Source organism: Euwallacea similis, chromosome 3 (assembly GCF_039881205.1).
Source record: "Euwallacea similis isolate ESF13 chromosome 3, ESF131.1, whole genome shotgun sequence".
NCBI classification, from domain to species: Eukaryota; Metazoa; Arthropoda; class Insecta; order Coleoptera; family Curculionidae; genus Euwallacea; species Euwallacea similis.
The window spans coordinates 3,489,406-3,511,258 of record NC_089611.1 but is presented as its reverse complement, the minus strand read 5'-3'; the positions used below and the strand labels follow the sequence as shown (position 1 = coordinate 3,511,258).

Here is a 21,853-nt window from a genome sequence, read left to right as displayed (position 1 = left end):
GTTATTTTCATCTTTTGTATGACAATTTTAGGACACCCAAAACCGACCCTAATTTGGTGGTTTAACAATACAATCCTCGATGGGGTTGTTGATTCAGACAGGGACTTGCAGCCTACAGTAAATCAACTGCTGATCCCGTCAGTGAGCAGAAGCCTTAGGGGGAGAAAGTTGGAGTGTCGAGCAACGTCTTCAGAAGAGGCCGGGGTCATTGTTCGTGAAGTACCTCTAACTGTTTTCTGTGAGTATTCTTATACTGACTACATCTCTGAACTGCACAGTTTCAGCTAAAACTCATAATTTTCAATGTGACAACTTCCTTAAATGTCACTAACTTGGTTCTGGAAACTTGGTAATTTTTTCATCACCAATAAAGCTGACAAACTTCCATGTTGATTTTCCAGGAATACAAATTTGTAACATTTGTTCAGATATTCCACTCACCTTCTTCGTTATCCAATTAATTCATATCCAGCATTTTCAAAACTTAATGAATGAAAGAACGAATTTAAAAGGTCCACAATTGAAACACACAGCACTGCCTCCCCCTATTCCCGAGTGACCGAAACTGGTTTCCAGCCGGTCTTTTGTGAAGAATTTAGAACAATTCCGTTCCGGAATGAGAAATAGGCGGTCGAATAATAAATCACATTAAACATTGCAGAGTGAAACTAAGTTGTAATGCAGCTGCTTTATAGGCCACTATTAACAAGTTTCCAAGTTTAATCTGCAACGGGAAGTTTCGTTCCGCTAGGGATGTGGCGGTCAGGACAATTGTTGCGCTAATGTCGCCGTTTTTGTGTGTCGGGGCCAGTTATTGGGGTTAATTTCAACGAAGACGAAGGGAGGTTTTTGCCTTCTGTGCTAGTATTATCTGATGGTTACTGCCATACTGCATATTGCATATTATATTATCTGAAAGATCACTGTGTCTAAGGAAAATTTCTCTCAAAAAAGCCATTTCACGATATTTTCCATCTCTTCGGAACGATGGTAACAGAGACATAAATACTTCAAATTATATTTTTGTACTATTTTTCATTGTAGTGAAGCCTCGCAAAGTAAAAATAGTCAGCCCGAACAACCTTCTATCAACTGGCAAATCCCACGACATAAAATGTGAAACCTCAGGATCTTACCCTCCAGCCAAGCTTACCTGGCTGCTAGACGACAAACCCATCAGAAACGCTGTTGTCACGGTAAGTTTACTCTAAAATTAAGCCTAAAACACAACATTCAAACCTAATTGTAGTTGAAATTTACCTTGTTACAAACAAATCCAATTCCGGTATAATCTGCTATTGGGCGCAATCAAAACGCGAAAGTGAACCGTAAAACTTGATAGGGATTACCATGGGCAAAATTTTAATTAAAGTGGTTCCGCTGACCGCATTTAAATTAGTTATTAACTAATAAACAACTTCAGTATCTTGGGTCCATTAACCTGGCCCCAGTTGCGATTCGCTTGGATAACTTTGTAATATACTTCGGAGGCTGCGAAGAGTTGTTTAAACTAAATTGCCTGGCGGAATTTTGGACCGGAATATTGAAAAAAGACCAACAGTTGCATAATCTTAGAACTATTGACCACTTTTTGAATGAGTTAAACAATTTTAGAAATTACCTTTGACATTCCTTTGAGTCCCCTCCCTTCTTACTTTGAGGTCTTAAAAGTAGGAAATCTCTTATAATATCTCTGGATATTTCTGGGATTCTCTTTAGTTAAGTTGCAAACTTTGATGACTTTTTGACTTTGAAAATTCTAGTCTATGAAATTCAAGACTTCTTTACTGTTAAATCATTATACCATAATGTTTAAAATGTATGAATTTCCGCACATCTGGAATGTATTTTCGTCTGTATTCTTCTCTTATTTTTACTTTAATTTTATAATTTGAGAAATTATGACTCACCGTTCTTCCAGTTCAAACTTCTAGCTATTCTAGGTATAGGACATAGTAAATGAAACTCACTTAAAATTTTATATAGAATTAAAAAATGAAATAAAAAATAGGTGTTTCCGTTTGAAAAAACAAAGTTGATGGTCGTACCTGATTTTTGAACTACCCTGTATACATGAATTTACCGTCAAAAAACCGCAAGAAAAAATAAAAATCGGCGTGTCCGAGGATTTTGGCCGCATATGTCCGGCATTTTAGTTATATGGACTCTTCCATCCAAAACTTCCGCACTGTATAATCAAACCTCCATTTGCCTTCTCTTTGACAGTACAATTTACAGATCAGTTTAATTTCTATGACTGTCACAATCTCCTATAGGAAATATCTTAATTTCTGTTTGTCTAGCGAAAGTATCTGAACAAGGTTTCTTTGTGCTGCCATAAGAGCACATTACTGAGTAGGATAAACTTCTGAAAGCTTTCTCTACTTGGAAGTCCGTCAGCACAATTCAATTCTAGGTGTGCATTACTTTTCCTTACCCCTTGAACAAAGTAGAGATAATTCATTTTCGCCCATTTAGCTGCCGCGTGTGTTCTGACCCTGTTGTAATTAGGTGATAAAACTAATAAAGAACTTGGACTAGTTTTATCTCCGGCGAGGTTTACTTTTTAGTTCGGAGAGCTTTCAGGATTTATTAGATTCCTTCAGCACTTAACGAGGTGCTACTATGAATACCCCTTATTGATCCATGATATAAATATTTAACAAACCCAATTAGTTCGCTGGGATTACCCGAAACTTTAATAGCCCTCACCTCAACTTATAACTTTGGTCAGCTAATTTGGCTTCCTGTTAACGGAGCTTTATGAACCGCTTTATTAGGCTGTAGTATACCGGTTTCAGGAGGAAGAAACGACATCCTTTACGGGTAGCATCCTAACCCTGACTGTCTCTGCAGAGGACGACGGCAAAATTCTCGTTTGCCAGGCGGATAATCCCCGTTTTCCCAGGGGATCAGCTCAGGACAGCCGAGGGATAAGCGTTGCATGTAAGTTTAAAGAGATGCACATTAGATTAACAGCCCGCAATGGATTATACTGGTTTTGTCAAGCGTTTACCTAATTTAGGTTCACCTGATAAGAAAATCTTTGCACTAGTTGCAAGATTACGAGTCTAGGTTTAATAATTTGAGAAAATATGACTCTCCATTTATAACTCGTTGCAATTCACGTGAAGACTACACTCGTCGTTTAAAGTTTTCAATTTACTCAAAGTTTTTTCAAAATCGAAATGTTTCAAGGCCTTTTCAATGTATCTTAGTTGCTTGAAATAGTTGCTGTGTCGTTTTATATTATTTATATTAAGTGTTTACGTAATTTTTATTCATTTAGTAAGTAAAGTTTGCATAAATTGCAGTATTAAGAATTAAGGTTTCGCAATTTGAAAATATATGACTCTCACTTTATGCCTGCTAATAACTTAGTTGAGGGCGACACACATCGTTTCAAACTTTCCATCTATTCAAAGCATTTCAAAGCCCTTTTCAACATATCTTAGTCTTTTGAAATAGTTTCTCTCCGCTTTCATAATCTGCTTAAAAATTTCAATCCGCCTCCCATTCCCATAGACTCGATCCTCTGTTACCCCGGATATACACAGACTTTGCGATTTGATATATACCAACAGCGACCCAATTTGAGATACGTCGGGTATTCCCAGGGGCATTGTAAAGACGACCTTTTATTTCCATTAAATAGGTAAAAGGGGTCCTAAATCCGTCGTAATTAAGTCCGGATCGTTCCGGGAAATAACGATATAACACAACAAAACGCGGCCTGGAATGGGTTTTGTTTTGATTTTTTCGTCTGCAAGGTTTAAGCGAGGATTTGCATTTTGGGATAATTAGGAGTTATTTTTTATTAATTAGGCATGGAAAGGGATGAAATTAGAAGATGAAAGTTGACTAATGGGCAGAGAGGGAAAGTTTAGCCTGAGGATTCTTTAAGTACAAAAGAAAGAGTTAATTTAGATGAAAAAAAGGGGTTTTGAATTTCCAGATTCATGATAAAGGTTAAACTTTGTTCCGTTGGAGTCAAGATTTGAAATATTTGTTTGAAGAGAGGATATTTAATTGATTATCTAGTACCTCACCTAAAAATTTTAGAGATGGAATATTTGGAATTTGCTATTTTTGATGTGAATACATTCCTTGATTTCTCGATGTATGTTTATTTTTCATTATCTTCTTATAAAAAATCCGATATTTCGATATCTAAATACTATAGCTATATATAGTAATATCCTATTCCGAAATGCTAAATTCTGTTTTAGTAGCTTTGAGCTGATTAATTATATCCCTTATTTAATTTTGGCGAGACTCAAACTTGTATTATGAGCGATTTGCCGCCAGCTCCACATAATCTAATTTGTAACACACAGCGGGTAACCCGAAGGGTATTGGAACGATGTGTCCTTTTGTTTCCCGCTAAAGAGGTAAAGGGATCGTTAAGCCCTCGTAATTTGTAAACCTTGGGGCTCCGAGACAATAACCATGCTTATGTCAGGCATTTAAAAGGGTAAACCAAGTTTTTTACCAATACGACACCATCAATAATCCTCCATTTGCCACCCTGATTTTCCGGAAATGAGTTGAGATATAAAGAGATTGTTATGACAACAACTGAGCTAGTCAGAGACCCAATTACCAATCTTATTATCAAACCGACGCATTTGCTGCTTGAGCCAGTCCTTTCACATGAAAGTTAGAAAAATTCTAACCGAGATTATAAAGGGCAATTTACATTAAAATCTCGTTTCCTTTCTATTAACTGAATCGGCCTCCTTGTGGTGGGGGGAGGGGGTGATTCTTTTTAACAAAGCAAACCAGGACCTTCCTCTCCAGCGAGATGCGACCTGAATCCTTAACAAAACGGCCACGGTTTTTGTAACCGAACGTCACAAATTGCCTGTTTAGTATGCGGGTGGGGAGGCCTTTATCTTCTTAACTACAAGATGGTATACGTAACCGCATTATAAAGGTAAGCACAATCAGTAAGCGGAATTGTGCTTAATATGCGCACTCCTGCAAATCGCTTTTGGCCAAGCTCAAGCAATATGGCAAGCTCCTTATACGGAGCTGTATTAAATTAGTTTCGACATTGCAATAATATTGAAATGGAAGTATTATGATACATTCTTTTAACAAGGAATCCTAGACTACAATAATAAACGGCAGCAATTTATAACTATAAATTTAGGAGTTTTATTAATGAAACACATCTGTGATTTTCCTTTCGATTTTTCAGACTGCCAGAAATTTCCAGCACGTTAAGAAATGCAGATATCCATTTTGCTGTTGGATTTTTACCAGTTTTTATTATATGCAATTATAAAGAAATTTATCACCTGAAACCGGATTCGAACTACCCTTAAGTAATTTCAATTGGGCTTACTTATCCCCCTCCTCCTAGTTTCATTTCGATTTCGCTTATGGCAAAGTGAAATTCTCTGTTCCAGATCCCCCAAGGGTGTCCGTTGCTTTGGACTCTGGACTAGTAACGCCTGTCCGCGATGGAACTGACGTTATCCTCCATTGTAAGACCTTCTCCAGGCCGGAAGCCCACAGCTATTACTGGTATCATGACGTAAGTGACAGTTCGTTTAATCTATAGCTGCGGAGAATACAGTTGTAACGGTTATAATATATTTTACGTTGACGGTTCCATTATTAAAAGGAATTTCCCGCTGGAAGATACCGTGGGATCAGCCTTGAATAGGGGTGTGATTGGCGTTCAATTATGTTTGTCAGGAACCTGATTTAATCTAGCACTTTGAAACTACATTTTAAAGTATTGAATATTAGAAAACTATATCCCTTCATCACTCTATATACTATTTCAACTACTCTTTTCACTTCTCCTCAGCTCACGCTATAAAATTATCAACTTGATTTCTCTTAAATACCATCCAGACAACTTATTGAGCCGACTTCGCGCACGTTCTTCCGCAGTAAACTCCGCTTTCTTTTTATCCGCTCAATAAGCTCCGTTCGCTTTTTATTCCTCCCAACATTTATTCGGTTGCAGAATTCATCTATCAAACCGACAGCAGATTTGTGTTCTTGCCAACTCTCAGGTTCGGTATTTATCTTTGTCCTTTTGTTTTCCTTTCCAATCACATCGCTCAGGTTCGATGTACGGGCAACAAGGTGTGTGTTTATCATATGAAGACGTGCTTTGAGGAGTCTGTTTGGATGAGTGACAAAGAGATTTAACATTCTTTTATAGGGCTGCGATTTGTTGCAATTTACGAACATTTGTAAAGCTGTACATTAATAAAGTATTTCGTATGAAGAAGACAAAATATTGTTTACCAAACATGGTGGTGAACCTTTCGACATTTTAAAATTACAGTTTACATTCCGATTCACAAGAATTTTTTAAATCTGTAAAAATTCCTGTTAAGTGCAACGGGATTTTACTGTCAGATAAATTGGGGTTTTCCACATTTGGACACTACTATTTCTGCTACCTATGAGAGTTCCTAGTCCCTACTTCTGAGTTTCTAATATTTTGTTTAAGGTTTCGCGACAAATTTCTCCGAACGAATCCTACCCAATTTCACGAATCAGTTTTTTAAATCTTTGAAAACTCAACTTGCAACAGCAGCTTGCAAAAAGCAGAAAAATTCCTTTCCTCAACGGGTCATAACATAATAGCACTCAATTCCTATAACAAATAAACTCAAAATTGAAAATCCGCATGAATGGTGGTCATTCTATTTTACTACAAAATAACACTGAGGACTTTATGAATATTCAATTTGTCAGTTTTCATGTGAAATAAATACGCAATGTTTTTCATGCAGGATTATTAAAATTTCGTTTTGATTCAATATTGTTTTTCGAGGGTTTTTAGACTTTAATTAAAATGCCTGCACATCAAATTGCCTCGGTTTTTACAGGCGACACATAAAAATGCTAAAAGCTACAAAAGCAAAGCGACTGCAAGAACTGCAAAGAAGCTCCGCAATAGCGCAAGATAAGGGAAACATCATCTGTATTTATTTATTCTCGCCCATAAAATTGACATAAAAGCGGCGTAAAATTTTATCTTTGGAAACATAATATTTACTTGGTCAGTACCGGAGGATGCTTTCGTTCCGGAAAGCGAAACCGACGCATTAAAAGAGCATCAGTCTCAAAAGCTAAACAGGCCGAGAAGAGAGATAATGTCGGTTAGACAGCTTTGTGCGGCAAACACATAATTCTCGCCACCGCCGCCTTTCTCGTTTCTTATGAAAACGTGCACACACTTGGGAAATTCGTAATTTCTTTCCTTCCATTTTTCTATTTTATAAAGGAGATAAGGCGCATAATATTATGGGCAGTGTTATTGTCTAGTGAATTATCGGACCAAAAGAGCGAAAGTTTCCACGTATGAAAAACATTAAAATTCATTAGGAGATTTATTAACTCAGCAGGGAAGTCTAGAGAAAAGATATAAATGAGATTGAAATTAAAACATAGAGATATGAAGGAAGAGAGTTTATTAATACATACAATAAATACGTGAATTAAATACGTATCTTTTACTTAAGAGATAGGGTTTTAATTCTCGCCAATTGAAAAATGTCTTTTTTAACTTTAATTCCGTAGGGGTTTTTTCTACCCTCATCAAGAACCGTAATTGTTCTCTCGAGAGTAAAACTCAATTTAGTACGGATTTATATTCTACTATTTATCTATGGATTATTTAAATGCGAAAATTCAGAATACGATGGCAAGTTCTCCAAAGTTTATCATATTGACCACATTTTCCATTATTTTATCGTCTACACTTAAACGAAAAGAATTTTTAAGAAAGCTGTATTCTGTAATAATAATGTTCTCCATGTTATGTACTTATTCACTTTACAGAACAAAAAAGGGACATGTTAAGTATTTCACGAACAAAAACCTGAATTTAATGCTGGCAAATAGCACAAAACCCCATTTTCTAAATCAGGACTCCTTTGTCCTGTTCTAAAAAGGGAATTCCGATATGTGTTCACTATTCATAGTACTATTACTCCGTAGTAAATTCCGCTGAAATAATACCCACATAAAATTTAATATACCTAAAGTTCCGGTAATAACGATAATGGCTTTGCATAGGGTTTTAAATTTTTCAAGAGTAATGAATTTGCGTTTTTCCTTTTACTTTGCCGACGTACATGTTTGAAACTAAAAACAAGCTGCCTTTTAGTTATTCCTTTGAAGTAATCGACTTTGTTTCGTACAATAAGGGAATTTGTGTTTATAAAAGTGCGCATCATACTTCATTAAATTATGCATTTCGCGGGGAATAAATTGTTGTTTAACTTCATACGGCAAAATATAATATTCATATCGGGAAAACGGGTGTCAGTTGCCATAACCGTATATCCTGATCATGAAATGCATAATTAAAGACCTCATTACCATTATTTTCGGCTTTTGGGCGGTAAATATTTAACAAACCATTTTGAAATGTTGAATATATTATTATCGTCATTTATAGATTTGTAATTAACCCCTTTCAGAGCCATTTGGTGGCGTACAATGAATCAGGGGGCGTTTTACCCAACCAGGATACATTGACCATCAAAAACATTAATCAAAACTCTGCTGGACAATATGCTTGCTCTGCCAGGAATTCAGAAGGAGAGACATATAGCGCACCTCTAGATCTTCCAGTAATGTGTAAGTTGAATTGTTTTCAAGAAAAACTTGTATAGGATAAATGTGAAGACATAAACAATAATTTTGGCTTCTTGGCAAAGGACAGAGACATAAAATTACAATAAACCTCCATGGCGTGGATGTAATTCGCATAAAAAATGATAAATTTCGTAGGAGAGGAATTTAGACGAGGTGTCGTCATGTGCAGACTTCGAACGGAGTCACGCAGAACACGTACTCATAAATTCTACTTAAGCGCAAACGGAAAAATCCGCGAACAGCCTAAAGCCCCGATTTGAAGGGTTTTTTCCGAGGGTTTTTCGGTAAACATATCTCAATTTTAACGCGATTAGATTGTAAAGAGGCGGCTTGGACTTGTATATTCTAGCACTAGTATATTCTGAAGGTCAACAGTTTCGGCAAGATAAGGGGTGAAATGTGTTCGAGTTTTTAACTTTAATGTATCTATTATCTGCATCTAACTATCCTTGTCTCAGTTTAAAAAAAAAACTATATTCCATTATATACTAATCTGATGTGAATATGAGGCAACAATATAACAAGTTTCCTAAACTTTCGAAATTGAAGAATTCAAGAACAATAGGCGTGAAACTAGTTTTAAATGAATGACCGATTTGTCAGAAACAAATACTGAGTATTACGGTCCGAAGGCACGAAAAGTTTTGCCCTCTGAATCGGAAAATTACGACTTTCATTTAAGCGCGATAGTTCGATGGCAACATTATTCCCCGTCGCAACTAACTTGCCAACTCCTTTGTATGACTTACTGGGACTGCTTTTTAATAATTGCCCCGTGACGTTGTTTAATCAGAATGTCTCCTGTAAGGGGGTCCCGAAACTTAGTTTTGGCTTGGTTGCGGTTAGGAACTTACCTAGAGCCAACAATTGCGGGGAGTACGCCCTTGGCAAACACAAGTTAAACCACTTATTACCATGGATATTTGTCTGCGAGCAGCTCGAACGTAAAGCAGCCGCTCGAATTGGCTGTATTAAATTTTGATAATAACAGTAAAATCTAAGAGACCCGAAGCAGAAATTGAATTTTCGAGATTCCGATGGAACGGAGGAGAATGGAAAATTAATCAAATCCTCATGTTATTTAACGAGCCACCGCCAAGCACAAACTAGGTGGTTCGATTACCTTCATAGTTTTGGATAATTGTGATTGGAACAATCGAAGAGACTTTTATGGTGATTGCGCAATCATCACCATTCCGACATTTACGATTGATTTTTAATGAAAAGCAGCTTGCGACAGGCAAGGTATCAAGGCGAAAATTTAATGTAAGGTTTTATTAATATATGCAGACCTGGGCCTAGAAGATCAGATTAGATTAGCATGCCACAGGATATAAGTTGTGTGATTAACGATTTTTAATTCATTTTCACTTCTGACACAATTCTCACTCCTGATCACTCTAGGATGGTCAGCATATACTTCTTCCTGCCAAATTCATGTTCCTCAGAAAGGTTTTTCGTTGAAATTTAACTTCAAAACTTCCACAAGGATTAACCATAACCTAAGTTTTGAGGACCAAGAACGATTTTCGTGGGAGAATTTAAATCCAGCTGAAATCTGCATGTAAATCTGAGGTCTTAGTGGTAAAGATCAGATCCTGTTGAAAGTTCACTTACTTCGTTTCAAACGATGTCAAATTAGCATAGAGGAGGGTGTAGGTTTTGTGGGCCAGGAACGAATCTAATTTAATTATAAATTTAATTTCCTAAGTTGTATAACCAAATTTAGCAAAGAAACAGCTACTTAGGATTTGGGACCAAACTATTTTCATTACAAAATGATCTATTTTATTATTTCAAATTCACGCAATTCCAGTCCAATCGACCTAAAAATACTTTAATAGAGACATGAAATAACTTCGATAGAAAACAGCCACATTTCAATTAAGACTCTAGCAATTATTGCCATCGAAACAGTTTCCGGAAATTGAACAATTGGGATGCAGCTATGCGGGCCAAGCCACTCGCCAAACTGCCTAAACCGCACTTCGCAATTTACTCTTATGCTTACTGATTGTTCTTCGCCTTTATGTATTATTCTCCCGGGTCTTTAATTCTCAGAGATGCACTTACTTAGTATATTAAAAATTACCTCGTAATGTGGAGGAACTCCCAAATGCAAAAATAATAGTCCTCATTAGGCCTCAATATCAGGGGATATTAATGAAGCATCTAATTGAGCTATTGCGTGCTGATCGGTCAGTAACAAGTGGACACGGCACACAAAGATTTAAGAACATGGCTGTCTGATTTAACGTATTGGAAGCGCTTCATTTCGGGAACAGGTGTTGCCTCAATGGCCAGAATGACCTGTTAATGAATCGCTCTTTGGAGAAAATTATATCACCGTCTTATTCCAGACCGAACTTTTCTTCCTGCAGTCAGAGTATCTTTGCTAATTAGCCTTAGAAACTCTTCTTCTTTTTATCCCGGATCTTTCATTGTTTACAATCTTCGAACAGTAATTAAGCTGAGCTAGCAATTAGGACCTTCGAAACAATCTGTTCAGGATGATGGGAACAAATGTGAATTTGCGGTCTGAGTGGCGGGATAAGCGATGTCCAATTTCCTGTGAGATTAAACTGTAATCACTCCCATTTAGTGTCGAAATAAAAAAATTAAAAACTCTTTTCTTCAAGCTATTTGACAATGACTTTCTTTGACAAATTCCAGACTCTCCACAGTGCAAGAAAGGATTAGAATCAGTGCGATTAGGAATAGTGCCATATGAGCCAATTACAGCCCAATGTATCATAGATGCAGTTCCTCCAGTAAACAGGTTCTTCTGGACTTACAACAACTCCAAAGGAGTATTCCCTCTGCAAGGAGTTCAAACCGAGAACAAAGGAAACGTATCTATAGTTCACATTCCGGAGGAACAATCTGAGGAAATCCATTTCCTGCAATGCTGGGCCGAAAACGACGTGGGCAAGCAGGAAATTCCTTGTTCTTTCCACGTAATTCCCGCAGGTAAGCTTAATTAAATTCCCAAAAAAATCAAAAAGGGAAACGCGCGTATAATCCAAAAAAAATCGAACAAGCACTAACGATAGCATACTTGCTTTCGGGGAATAAAAATAGCCCAATATATCCCATGGTGGAGTGAACAATAAATAAAGCGCTCAAGACAGAGATAGAATTAATTGTTCGAATACCGCACAATCCGAGAGAAAAAGCAGGGGCACAATAGACTCTCACAGTAAATAACGACGAATTTAACGGTCAGTAAAGGGATGGTCTGAGTGCGGAACCGTGTAAGGAAAGACAGGCTAAAAGGCCTTACTCGTTATGTGCCAATACCGCCTATACAGACGGTGAATTTATTCCATGGAGGGCCTCTAGAGAGCCAGTGTCATGCATACTGTTGCATTTCCATTAGTTATATGTTCCTGGTGGAAAACGTTGAATTAGATAACTAGCGGCCTTCATCGATGTATGTGATGAAATGTTAAATTAGCATAATATTCAAGAAGGTTTTCGAAAATCCAACCTGGATGGATTTTACTAACGTTTGTCTATGGGAAAATCGAATTTGTGTCAAAGCGAGTGCAGGTTTCTCTGACATGCAAAAACTGTAATTCAAATTCAAGCACCAAATTGCATGCGAAGGACCAAAAATGAAAAATACCCAGAAAAGTCTGTTCATGGCTCTTTTATGGTGAGTTAAACGATACGAAAACCCCCACAGTGGTGAGCTCAAAGTAGGCAAAAAAAATCTCAGAGTTCTTTTATGGTGAGTCGATGTACAAATTCGGAAAGCTTGCTATATATACGATTAGTATAGAATGTAGAAAGTCTAATGGTCAATTCTGAACAGTTGAAAATTCAGGAAGTTCGCGATGGTGATTCCCTGTTATTTTAAATTTTAAAGACGTAATGTTGGAATAATGTAGGTGGAATAATTACGAAAATGTCATTTATTCAGTGTTGCAACTGGTTTAGAACTTTTAACCCAGATACATTTCCAATCATATCGAAATCATGTAAAAAATTCAGAGAAAATCTATTGCCGTATTTTACGTTTCTTGGCAAATTACTAAGGAAACTTACAGAACTCTGTACCCTTATTAATGTACAATATGAATTAGTGTTTCATTAAATTCCCCCTTTCAATGTTTAATAAAACACAATACTGGAAACATCCCTTGACACTCTGTTGCATTTAAATTTACAAACTGTTATCGATTCCGGTTCTCCATGATTACTGAATAATTGCAAAAATAATTCTTCCGGAGACCCGGTCGATTCGAAAATTCGCTCAGACTTTAATATCTCGGCCCAGATAATGATATTACGAAAAGAATATGCTCGGAAAGCGGCTGTTGAACGTAATTAAAATGAATACATAATATCCGACGGGTCTATTCTGTCGGGGGCAAAATGAAATTTATGCATTTTGAGGCGCAAATGGCTGTTTTGTGTCGCAGACATGGCTGCATGCGAGCTTAGTTAAGTGGCCCTGGATTAGCCGTTTTTGTCCTCGCTTGTATTTAGGACAATTAAGAGTATTGTTATGTGTGGGAATTTGTTATAATATTACTGCATTTGCCCCGATCCGAACAATGATGGGAATATCAAAAATATTGATTAGGGATGACAGTTAATAATAATTGTGTTAGATGACAAATTTTGTCCTTTTTATTTGTGAATGTTCCCTCAACTTCTCTACCCCAAACTACAAACTTCCTTAGAACTAATACTCCTTAGAAAAGCCCTTATATTTTAACGATACACATCCGCCTTGAGTTCTTTACTAAAATCACTTCAAATACGTAGTTCACTAGCAAGCTAGCTAGCTAACTACCCAAGTAGTTTAAATATTCATTAACCTGGATGGAGGCCCTCCTCGTTGCAAATATGGAAATGAAATTACTCCCAGTTATATTATCAAATTTTCGAGTCATATAAACTTCGTTTCATTATTGAACTACCTAATTTTAAAGATAACTGCTTTACTTCCGGTTGTAATATCGCTCCAACTCAGTGCGGCTAAGTAGGAGAGAATAGAGCTAAGCTTAAATATTAGTCTAAATTTAAAATATATTTTTTGTTGATTTAAGAGAAGCACCACAGAAACTGAATCCTCTCTAAAACCTCAACTTTCACTTTAAACATCGTTAGTCTAGCTGGTTAAAATATTTTGGAAAAAAAGGAGAAACAAAACTTGATCTAGAACAAAACTAGTAAAATGAATAATATTTTTTATAGAGCCGCCAGACCCTCCCAAAGGGTGTCTGATGCGAAACACAAGTCAAGGAGCGTTGGAAGTTTCGTGCATCGCAGGCAGCGATGGTGGACTTCAGCAAAGCTTTGTCCTGGAAGTCAGCGACTTGACTCCGGCAGCTCCGCCCGGAATCCAGAGATACCCAAACGACCAAGGTGAGAATAATTCTCTTTCTTTTCTTCCAAAATAAACTCAAAATTCTCTCAGGCGAAGCCGATTCCCCAGCTTTCAGAGTCCTGGGAGAACGCCCAGTCTTCAAACTTCTAAACTTGAAGCCCAACCGAGAATACCAGGCAGTCGTTTACGCGGAGAACGCCAGAGGTCGCAGCGTTCCTCCCATAGTGTTACCACTTATCCAGATCAATAGTGAAGAACAAGTGCTCGAAGATGACACTAAAAATTATGAAACTACAAACATTCCAACTTCAAGCAATCCGAACTTAACAGTAATCATCGCAGGAGTATCTGTGGCTGCTTTCCTGCTTATAATAGGAGTGGTGGTCACTGCCAGTGTAGTGGCTTGTAGGAGATCTGCAGGTGAGTACTTATGAGCTGAGACAGGCATGAGGAGTGAAGGTTAGTTAATGCTCCAGTGAGAAGGAGGGAGAGGAGGAGCAGCAAGCCTCCAAGCGAGCTGGAACTGTCTGAGGCCGGGTTTGGGGAAGGTTTTCATCGCAGGAGTGCCCTATATAGGGCTAGCATGTATGGGGAATGTGAAGAAAGGATATCGAGGCTGATTGAAGGTAAGACATAAAACTTACCAAAAAAATAAAATAAAGTATAAAACTTGTTGCAAAACATTTAAGTAAAATAAGCCATTGTCTTCTTTGTTCCCCGGATGTAATTTTCCGAAATAAAACGGATCTCAGTGCATAAAAAACCGATGATGGTAAACAATTTTCCCGCTCCTGCTTCCAACTCCTTCAAAAACACTTAAGTATGGAATCGCGTTCCCCTAATAACCGACCGCAGATCGACGAGATACGGGGCGACGATAAAATAGCTACTTTCCAGAGACATGCAAAGCGTTTGCCATTCCGGCATTTACATAAGAGCACCTGAGTTTGCGTGTTCGCAATTGTCAGTTGCTTCCAATTTATATTTTGATAAGAGCAGCGGAAAACGTCCGGACCAATTGTGGAAACCAACACGTGCATAATTTATTGTTTCGCATTATGATTTGATTTTTCCCCAGACGAACGCTGAATTGGGCTGAAAATTTACATATCATAAACCTAGTTAATCTTATTTTCCAACGTCACAGTATGAGCAAGTTCTGTTAATGTATACAAAATCATTCGTCAATCATCAGCATTAATATATGACTTCATTAATGCATGATTTTGAGCGTGTTGTGATTGGTTTTATGCGGTCGACTGCAAATCTGCTTGCATCTGGCCAATCACAACATGTATGTTTGACATGTGATCGATATCTGTCCCTTTTGCAAGTTGCAGTTTTTGAAATAAGGATTTTCGATGCCGGACTAAAGTGTAAATGTCCAGATCCAGACATTGGCACCAGATATATCTCTGAGAGGACCAGCAAATCATCAATTTTTAGACATCTACGGAAAGAGAAGCTATTTCGATATCATTATATGTCTGTTCAAAGTTTGTTCTCAAGAGATTTTCAACCCAGAATTGATTTCTGCAATTTGTTACTCCAAAAGCAACATTGTGAGTCTTTGTTCTTTGGTAAAACATTATTTACTGACGAGGTAAAATTTTAGAGTTGTATGATTTTTAATGGTGAATTGATAGGTAGTGAACATCTGTGGCCACCACAAAGTCCGGATTTAAATTAATTAGATTTTTTTTGTTTTTTAAGCCATTGGTATATAAATCCGTATCAACGGCAGATAGAAATTATGAAATAACATTCCAGAAGGTGAAATCATATAAGGATATTATTGATTTACAGATAACCGGATTGTCTTCTATTATATTATGAAACGATTCACGTCAAGATTTTTCTCTCATCTCATGTAGTGATAATATTTATTTCTTTCAATGTCGGAATGCAAGTAATTGAGGATTAGTCGTGTACGCTGGGAAATTGGAGGCACAAAGCTCACAACTGAATTCCTGCGATAACGCTGAAAGATTTATCCCCTCATCTGCTTTCCACTGGACGTGCTCTTTCATCGGCCAGACGATGTGATTTTTAAAGACCCAACGATTTATCGACCCTTTTCACCTTATAATGTCATGTCTAAAAAGTACAATTTCTCTCAGGAATGACACAAACTTCCAACTTTTTCCCTGCGAAATTAGTTTTCAAGCAAAGCCGCCAAAACCAAGTTATAAAAATTCTAAGTCTGCGGGCACAATTGCATCTCAAACCCAACGTGAAACTATCAAACAGTGAAGACCCTTCAGTTCATGGAGATACATTATCAAATTGGAATATTTACTTGAGTGCTATTGCAGCGCATCCCTTTTGCATCCGATATGGAGCATCGCCTCGCTAGATGTACACGTTCCATTGATAACTCTCTGGAGCGGCACGGGCCACAATGGAAGATGGATCGGGCCATTGTGCGACCTCGTTTGCGCCCTGCGACAGTTTTATTTGCGCATATTTGTACTTACTTATCTTGCGAACTTCCAATGCCAATTTTATGTGAAGGAAATACCCTTTGGGGTGGGTAGAGGGTCAGCAAATTAAAAGAGTCTTTGTTTTCTTTCGGATGTCAAATACCTACACATGTATGAGATATTCTTTTGAATACGTGCAATATGTGAGTATGGAAATCACAAAATTAAATACTCTCAAACCTTCATTCTTTATATCTATCCCATGAAATCCCACGACAAACTGTTTTTAACCTGAGTACGGCGACGGAAAACTCTCAATTGAATCCCCAGTTCCCCTTTACTCAGGCCAACGTGTTAAATTTGATCACAGTTTGGATTCAACTTTTCTTTCCACGTCAGGATGATGGATGATTAATATAATGCATTTAGATTGAATGCACATCGGGTTAACAGAGATCTCAATTTGACCCCGAGTTTCCTTTCAATCAAGTCTTGTAAGATCGAGTCAACTTCAGTATGATCATAGTTGAGAGTTATGTCTCAGCTTCTTCAACCCGAGGTCTCTTTCACCTTTATAATCACGGAGGAACATATCGCATTTCACAGTTTTCAGTTTCAGTTCACTCACAGTTTTCCTTCAACCCGTTTGAAAATTCTTCTGGGCAACTCATAGATTTTAAATCGAAACGAGCAATGCGCTTGCCCAGAGGGGGTCTCAAACCATTTCAAGACAGTTTCTACATGAATTAAAACAAGAATCATATTACGTCATCATAGATCTCAATTTTAACCCGAAACCCCTTTCGAGAATCATGGCAGATCATACCTTAGCTAAAACCCGGGTCTCCTCTCAACTAATTTAAGATTTCAATTTGAACCAAAGCGACTCCCTTCCATTTTTAACATTCCTTCAACAGTAGTTTAAAATATTCATAAACCAATTATGTTCAGTCTTTCAACCGAATTCTATAAAAAATAATTTATATCACGTTCAGCACGAGGGAACTGATGTCATCCTATCGCCGATACCTCTCCAGTTAACACTTGTATCGCTCCCTTAAGTAACCTTTTTTTTAAAACAACCCATATATCTTAGTCGGGGAACGTTCCACCCTCGAGGGAGCGGAAATAAATTTGTACTGCCTTGCCTTGTCAGGCCCATTCTTCTTCACGTCGTGTATCTTAAGAATATAATAAAGATATGACCGACCTGCTACTTTGCAAGCGACGCGTGTTGTTCACGTCCCGTTCCGGTGTTTAGGTTCACAAATCTGTTTGTTGTTCCTGCAGGTCCTGCAAATAATGGCAACGCCACTGGAAGCGAAGCAGTTAACCCTTCCTCCCCCCATTGGGGGGGTTGACACGATCTTTGCCTGTTATGAGCACGTGCGGGTTGCCTGTGTAAGACCAGAGAGACGTTTTCTACTTCAATTATGGTCTCGTCTAAATGCTCACAACACCGGAATACAAATTGCCTGCGATCCTTTACAATTAGGATATTACGCCTGGTTACATAACTCTAATTAGGTTTTTGGCCCCATTAGGGGGCAAAAGCCTACATATAAGCAACTTTCAATAAAATAAATTGCACAGCAAACACGAGTTTATGTAGTTAAAAAATAATGTGGAAAGTGGATTAACGGATTTTCTGTTTTTTCAGGTCCCGATTTGATCCTGGCTCCTGTGAGTTTTTCCCCGCAAAACTTGGATTATTGACCGACAGATTGGGGGAAGCTAACGTACTTAGCACGTCAACGGGGGAATTATTTTTCGGCCAGTTTTTTCTTGTAAATAATGCGAAAACTCCTAATGAGGAAAGGTACGAGTTGTAAGGGTTATCATTGTTATGAGAATCCTATTCAGGACGAGAATAAAAGACTAGGTCTCAGTAACTGGTGTAAACGAATATTTCTGTAAGTACCCACTCATTTCAATACAAGGAAAAAATTTGAATGCTGTAAAACTCCCTCCTATAGTATGTCTGAAATCACCCATTTAGCATGGGTTGAGGACAGATTTCAATTTGAACAGGAGTTCCCTTTCAGGCTAAGTCTACTGGGAACAAGTCTCAATTCAAATCCGCTCACTCGCTTTCAATATAATTTATTGTATATAATAAATCATATGGCGAGAAAATCACGTTGTTAGTCCATTGAATAAAGTACCTGTAGAATAGGATGTTGCCATATTAGTGAAAAGAAAAAATTTTTTGAAGGAAAGATAATGAAAACTGACGTAGTTCGCTTTCAAGTATAGTTATAAATATCAAGTTTATGTAAATACTGAATGAATAAATAACCAATAAGGTAATCATAAAACTCTTTCCCTCAATTTATCTAAAACCACATTAATAAATCGATTCGGGTCAGAAGTTTTCCAACAATTTTATATCATAATTTTTATGAATTATTTACTTCTGGGATGTGCTTTTCGTTAAAAAATCGCAAATTTCACAATAAAATACCTACACATTTCGACTTATCAAATATAAGTTACAAATTTTTGTGAAAAATCCTCACTCCAAAATATTAATTTGCTTCTTATCGTTCATCTATCACTTCAATATAGACCAAAGATGAAATAATGTCTGTAAATATTTGTACATTTTAAACTTAAACTAGACAATACGAAAAATATCATAATGCTATTGAATTAAAGTAAATAACTTCGTCTTCAATTCAGAAATGTATGATAAATTATATATCATATTACATATAATTATATAATTTTATAACATTTCGAATTACCCAATAATGGCTGATATAAGCATTGGGGTAGAAGGGTTGATGAAATTGTGCTTTAGTATAACTTAGTTTTATACGTTCATTTATATATATAGTATATATATATTTTTTGTTCTGCAATGTGTAAAAACAATTTGTGGCAAATCTACACGTTTTCGTCTAATGAAGTTCCAAGTACAAAAAAGGGATATCCTTATGTATATAGTAAACTATATCTATCTATTGCTTCCTCCAGATATAAATTTACAAGTTCTATATGTTTCAAAACATAAAAATCATTGTCATTTTAGGTGTAGCATGGATTGTATCGATTAAAAAAAAAACAGTTAAAAAGCAGCTCTAATCTTCTTTTCAAAACTGGTCTCAGGTATTTTTGATTTTTAAATGCATTAAAAATTTTATAAAATACTTGTGCTTTTTAATGTGTTATCCAATTTTCATCCTACATTAGATCGTTGTATTTCTGTCAATTTCGATTAAATTAGCTTAGAAAGATGTATTCAGAAATTCTCGTCTTTCGTCATTCTCTAAATAGATTAAATTTCGGAATGAACAATTAAGAATAAAATTTCAATGAAATAGTTATTTTTAAAGTCGTATTATGTTATATTAAATATTTTATGTCGTTTCGTCCCAGTTCTCCTTCTATTTTCCCCATAAGCATGCACGAATAACTCTAACTAATTTCCACAAATCCTTTGGAATTATCGTTCGTATTTGCACTTGATGTTGTGTGGCACAAAATTTAAATTGCTTGCTGCGAAATACAAATTAAAAGCGGTAGTTTAGCAGACCCCGTATCAAGTCTATGTTTCAGTTTAAATTGCACTATTATATCTGGAAATTGCACACCCTCGTACAAAGGATGGCCCTGTGTCGATTTGTTTCCAATCGGTTTTTATTTCGCTTTGTATCCTTTAAACATCAAATACTTTGAAAGGAAGATAGAACATTTTTAGACATCGTTATGAGTCTCCAAGGTTCCTCTGTTTTAATATCGATTAAAATTTAAAATTTAATACCGTATTTCAGAAATCTGGGAATTTGCATAAAATTCCTCGGTTAACCGCTCAGGTAAACCGGCTAGAAGCTTATGATAATGTGACGTCTACCCGATGTCGTAAAGTGCCCTGTCCTGCATATGGCAGCAGGAAGGAGCCCTGGAAAGGCACGCAGGTTGTCGGGATCTCGGTCGCACGTGCTTCGAATCCTCTACTGACTCTTCTACATTTTCAGTTACACTCATGCGGAGTTTCTCTACTTAAAACTGTTTTTGTACTCTTTTCCAGTGTTAGCTATAACAGTTAAAGTTCTAGTTTAAATATGAGCTCTGTTGTGACGATGCGAAACCAGTTGTGAATAAAAAGTAACGTTGCTATAAAGAGTCATTTTAAAAGAAAAAGAAATTTTAATCTTTGGAAAACACGTTTCCTCCATTCGTCTAAAACTGCAAATCGAACTGATTTAAGGGAAACCTTTTTTTGAATTTCAACTGGAGCGTCCGAATTTTTCATAAATTGTTTACTTCCCATATATATGCATTATGCTCAAAATAATCTGTTTCTTATTATTTCACAGATATGGCTCATAGTCCCAACTCAAAAATATGAACTTTCGTCTGGCTTTTCTCTCAAGTTTGACATTATGACTGAATACCTTTCATTCCGGTCCAAATAATATTTTAATACGGTTTTTACTATTCGGTCTGTCAATATTTGTAGGTATTTGTATGCACCTTCAACTCTTCCACATTTTCAGTTGCACATAGAAACTTTCTTTGTTTCAAAGCTCCCGAATTTGTTTTACAGGCTGCTTTTTGTTGAGGCGCAGCTGCACTGCTCATTTATTACCGGATCAAATGATCCTTTCCGAGTCGAATAGGTAATACATTTACCGAATTAAAGTGCTGTAGCATTCGCTCATAAATACGTCGACAGTGCGAAATGATTAACGCCCATTTTAACGCGTATCAGTTAATAATTCCCCGGCTGTTCCGCACATTTGCGATTTTGGACATTGTTTTCGCTACATTTCGAGCTGACCATTTCCAATTGTTTTCCAGCGCTTCCAAATTTATTTTTTCGCCTGTTGGCAAGTTCAGTTCGAATCAACAGCAAAAATCCTACTCTACGGTACATTTTCTAAAAGTGGAACACTTTAATTTCCTTTTACTTAAATTAGACGTTTCTAAATCATGCTCAGCTGATATTAATCATGTACATGTGAAATTCTAAACTAACTCTCCATCCACACCACATTTAATAAATATACAGCTACCGACATTACGTTTTCTTCACAAACAATTAAATACCTCTCCTATGTGATTAATGTCCTTCCATCCACAAAATATTAACGGTAAACATGCTACATTATAGCAAAGAATAAATAAATAGAGGCTTCAGTTAAACAAACGGGCTTGCATAGACAAATAAAGGACAATTAAGGCTTGGTTTTGAGTTCAACCCTCACAAACAGAACGGGACCGTAGAGTACTATGAAGTTTCAGGACCTACTTTTGCCAACTCTTCTTCTGTGATTTAAAAAGTAAATATTCACTTTCAGTATGTTATAAATTTATCATTTCTAGCAATTGAAAAAGAGCAAAGTTAAGCAAATGGGCTTGCATGGACAAGTGGACTCTAATTCGGCAATAAAATAAACAGATCCCAAGATTATCGTTTTTTAGCGCCCTTTTTTGACTGATTGCA

General features: G+C 36.8%; 1 protein-coding gene across 3 annotated transcripts in view; it reads left to right on the top strand.

Annotated features, from left to right (window-relative positions):
• The window catches only part of side (sidestep), a 36,558-nt gene extending 17,088 nt beyond the window's left edge, over positions 1-19,470 (top strand). The window contains exons 5-14 of one of the 3 annotated variants that reach the window (XM_066406908.1): positions 32-238; positions 1,045-1,196; positions 2,802-2,946; positions 5,415-5,542; positions 8,460-8,619; positions 11,311-11,607; positions 13,846-14,016; positions 14,069-14,398; positions 14,455-14,604; positions 18,062-19,470. In XM_066406908.1, the coding sequence (XP_066263005.1) occupies positions 32-238; positions 1,045-1,196; positions 2,802-2,946; positions 5,415-5,542; positions 8,460-8,619; positions 11,311-11,607; positions 13,846-14,016; positions 14,069-14,398; positions 14,455-14,604; positions 18,062-18,117 (1,796 nt within the window). In that variant the 3' untranslated portion in view covers positions 18,118-19,470. Of the gene's footprint in view, positions 1-31; positions 239-1,044; positions 1,197-2,801; positions 2,947-5,414; positions 5,543-8,459; positions 8,620-11,310; positions 11,608-13,845; positions 14,017-14,068; positions 14,399-14,442; positions 14,605-18,061 lie in introns of all 3 variants that reach the window. The other 2 variants (XM_066406909.1, XM_066406907.1) reach the window with 2 other exon arrangements.
• Positions 19,471-21,853: the final 2,383 nt, after the last annotated feature.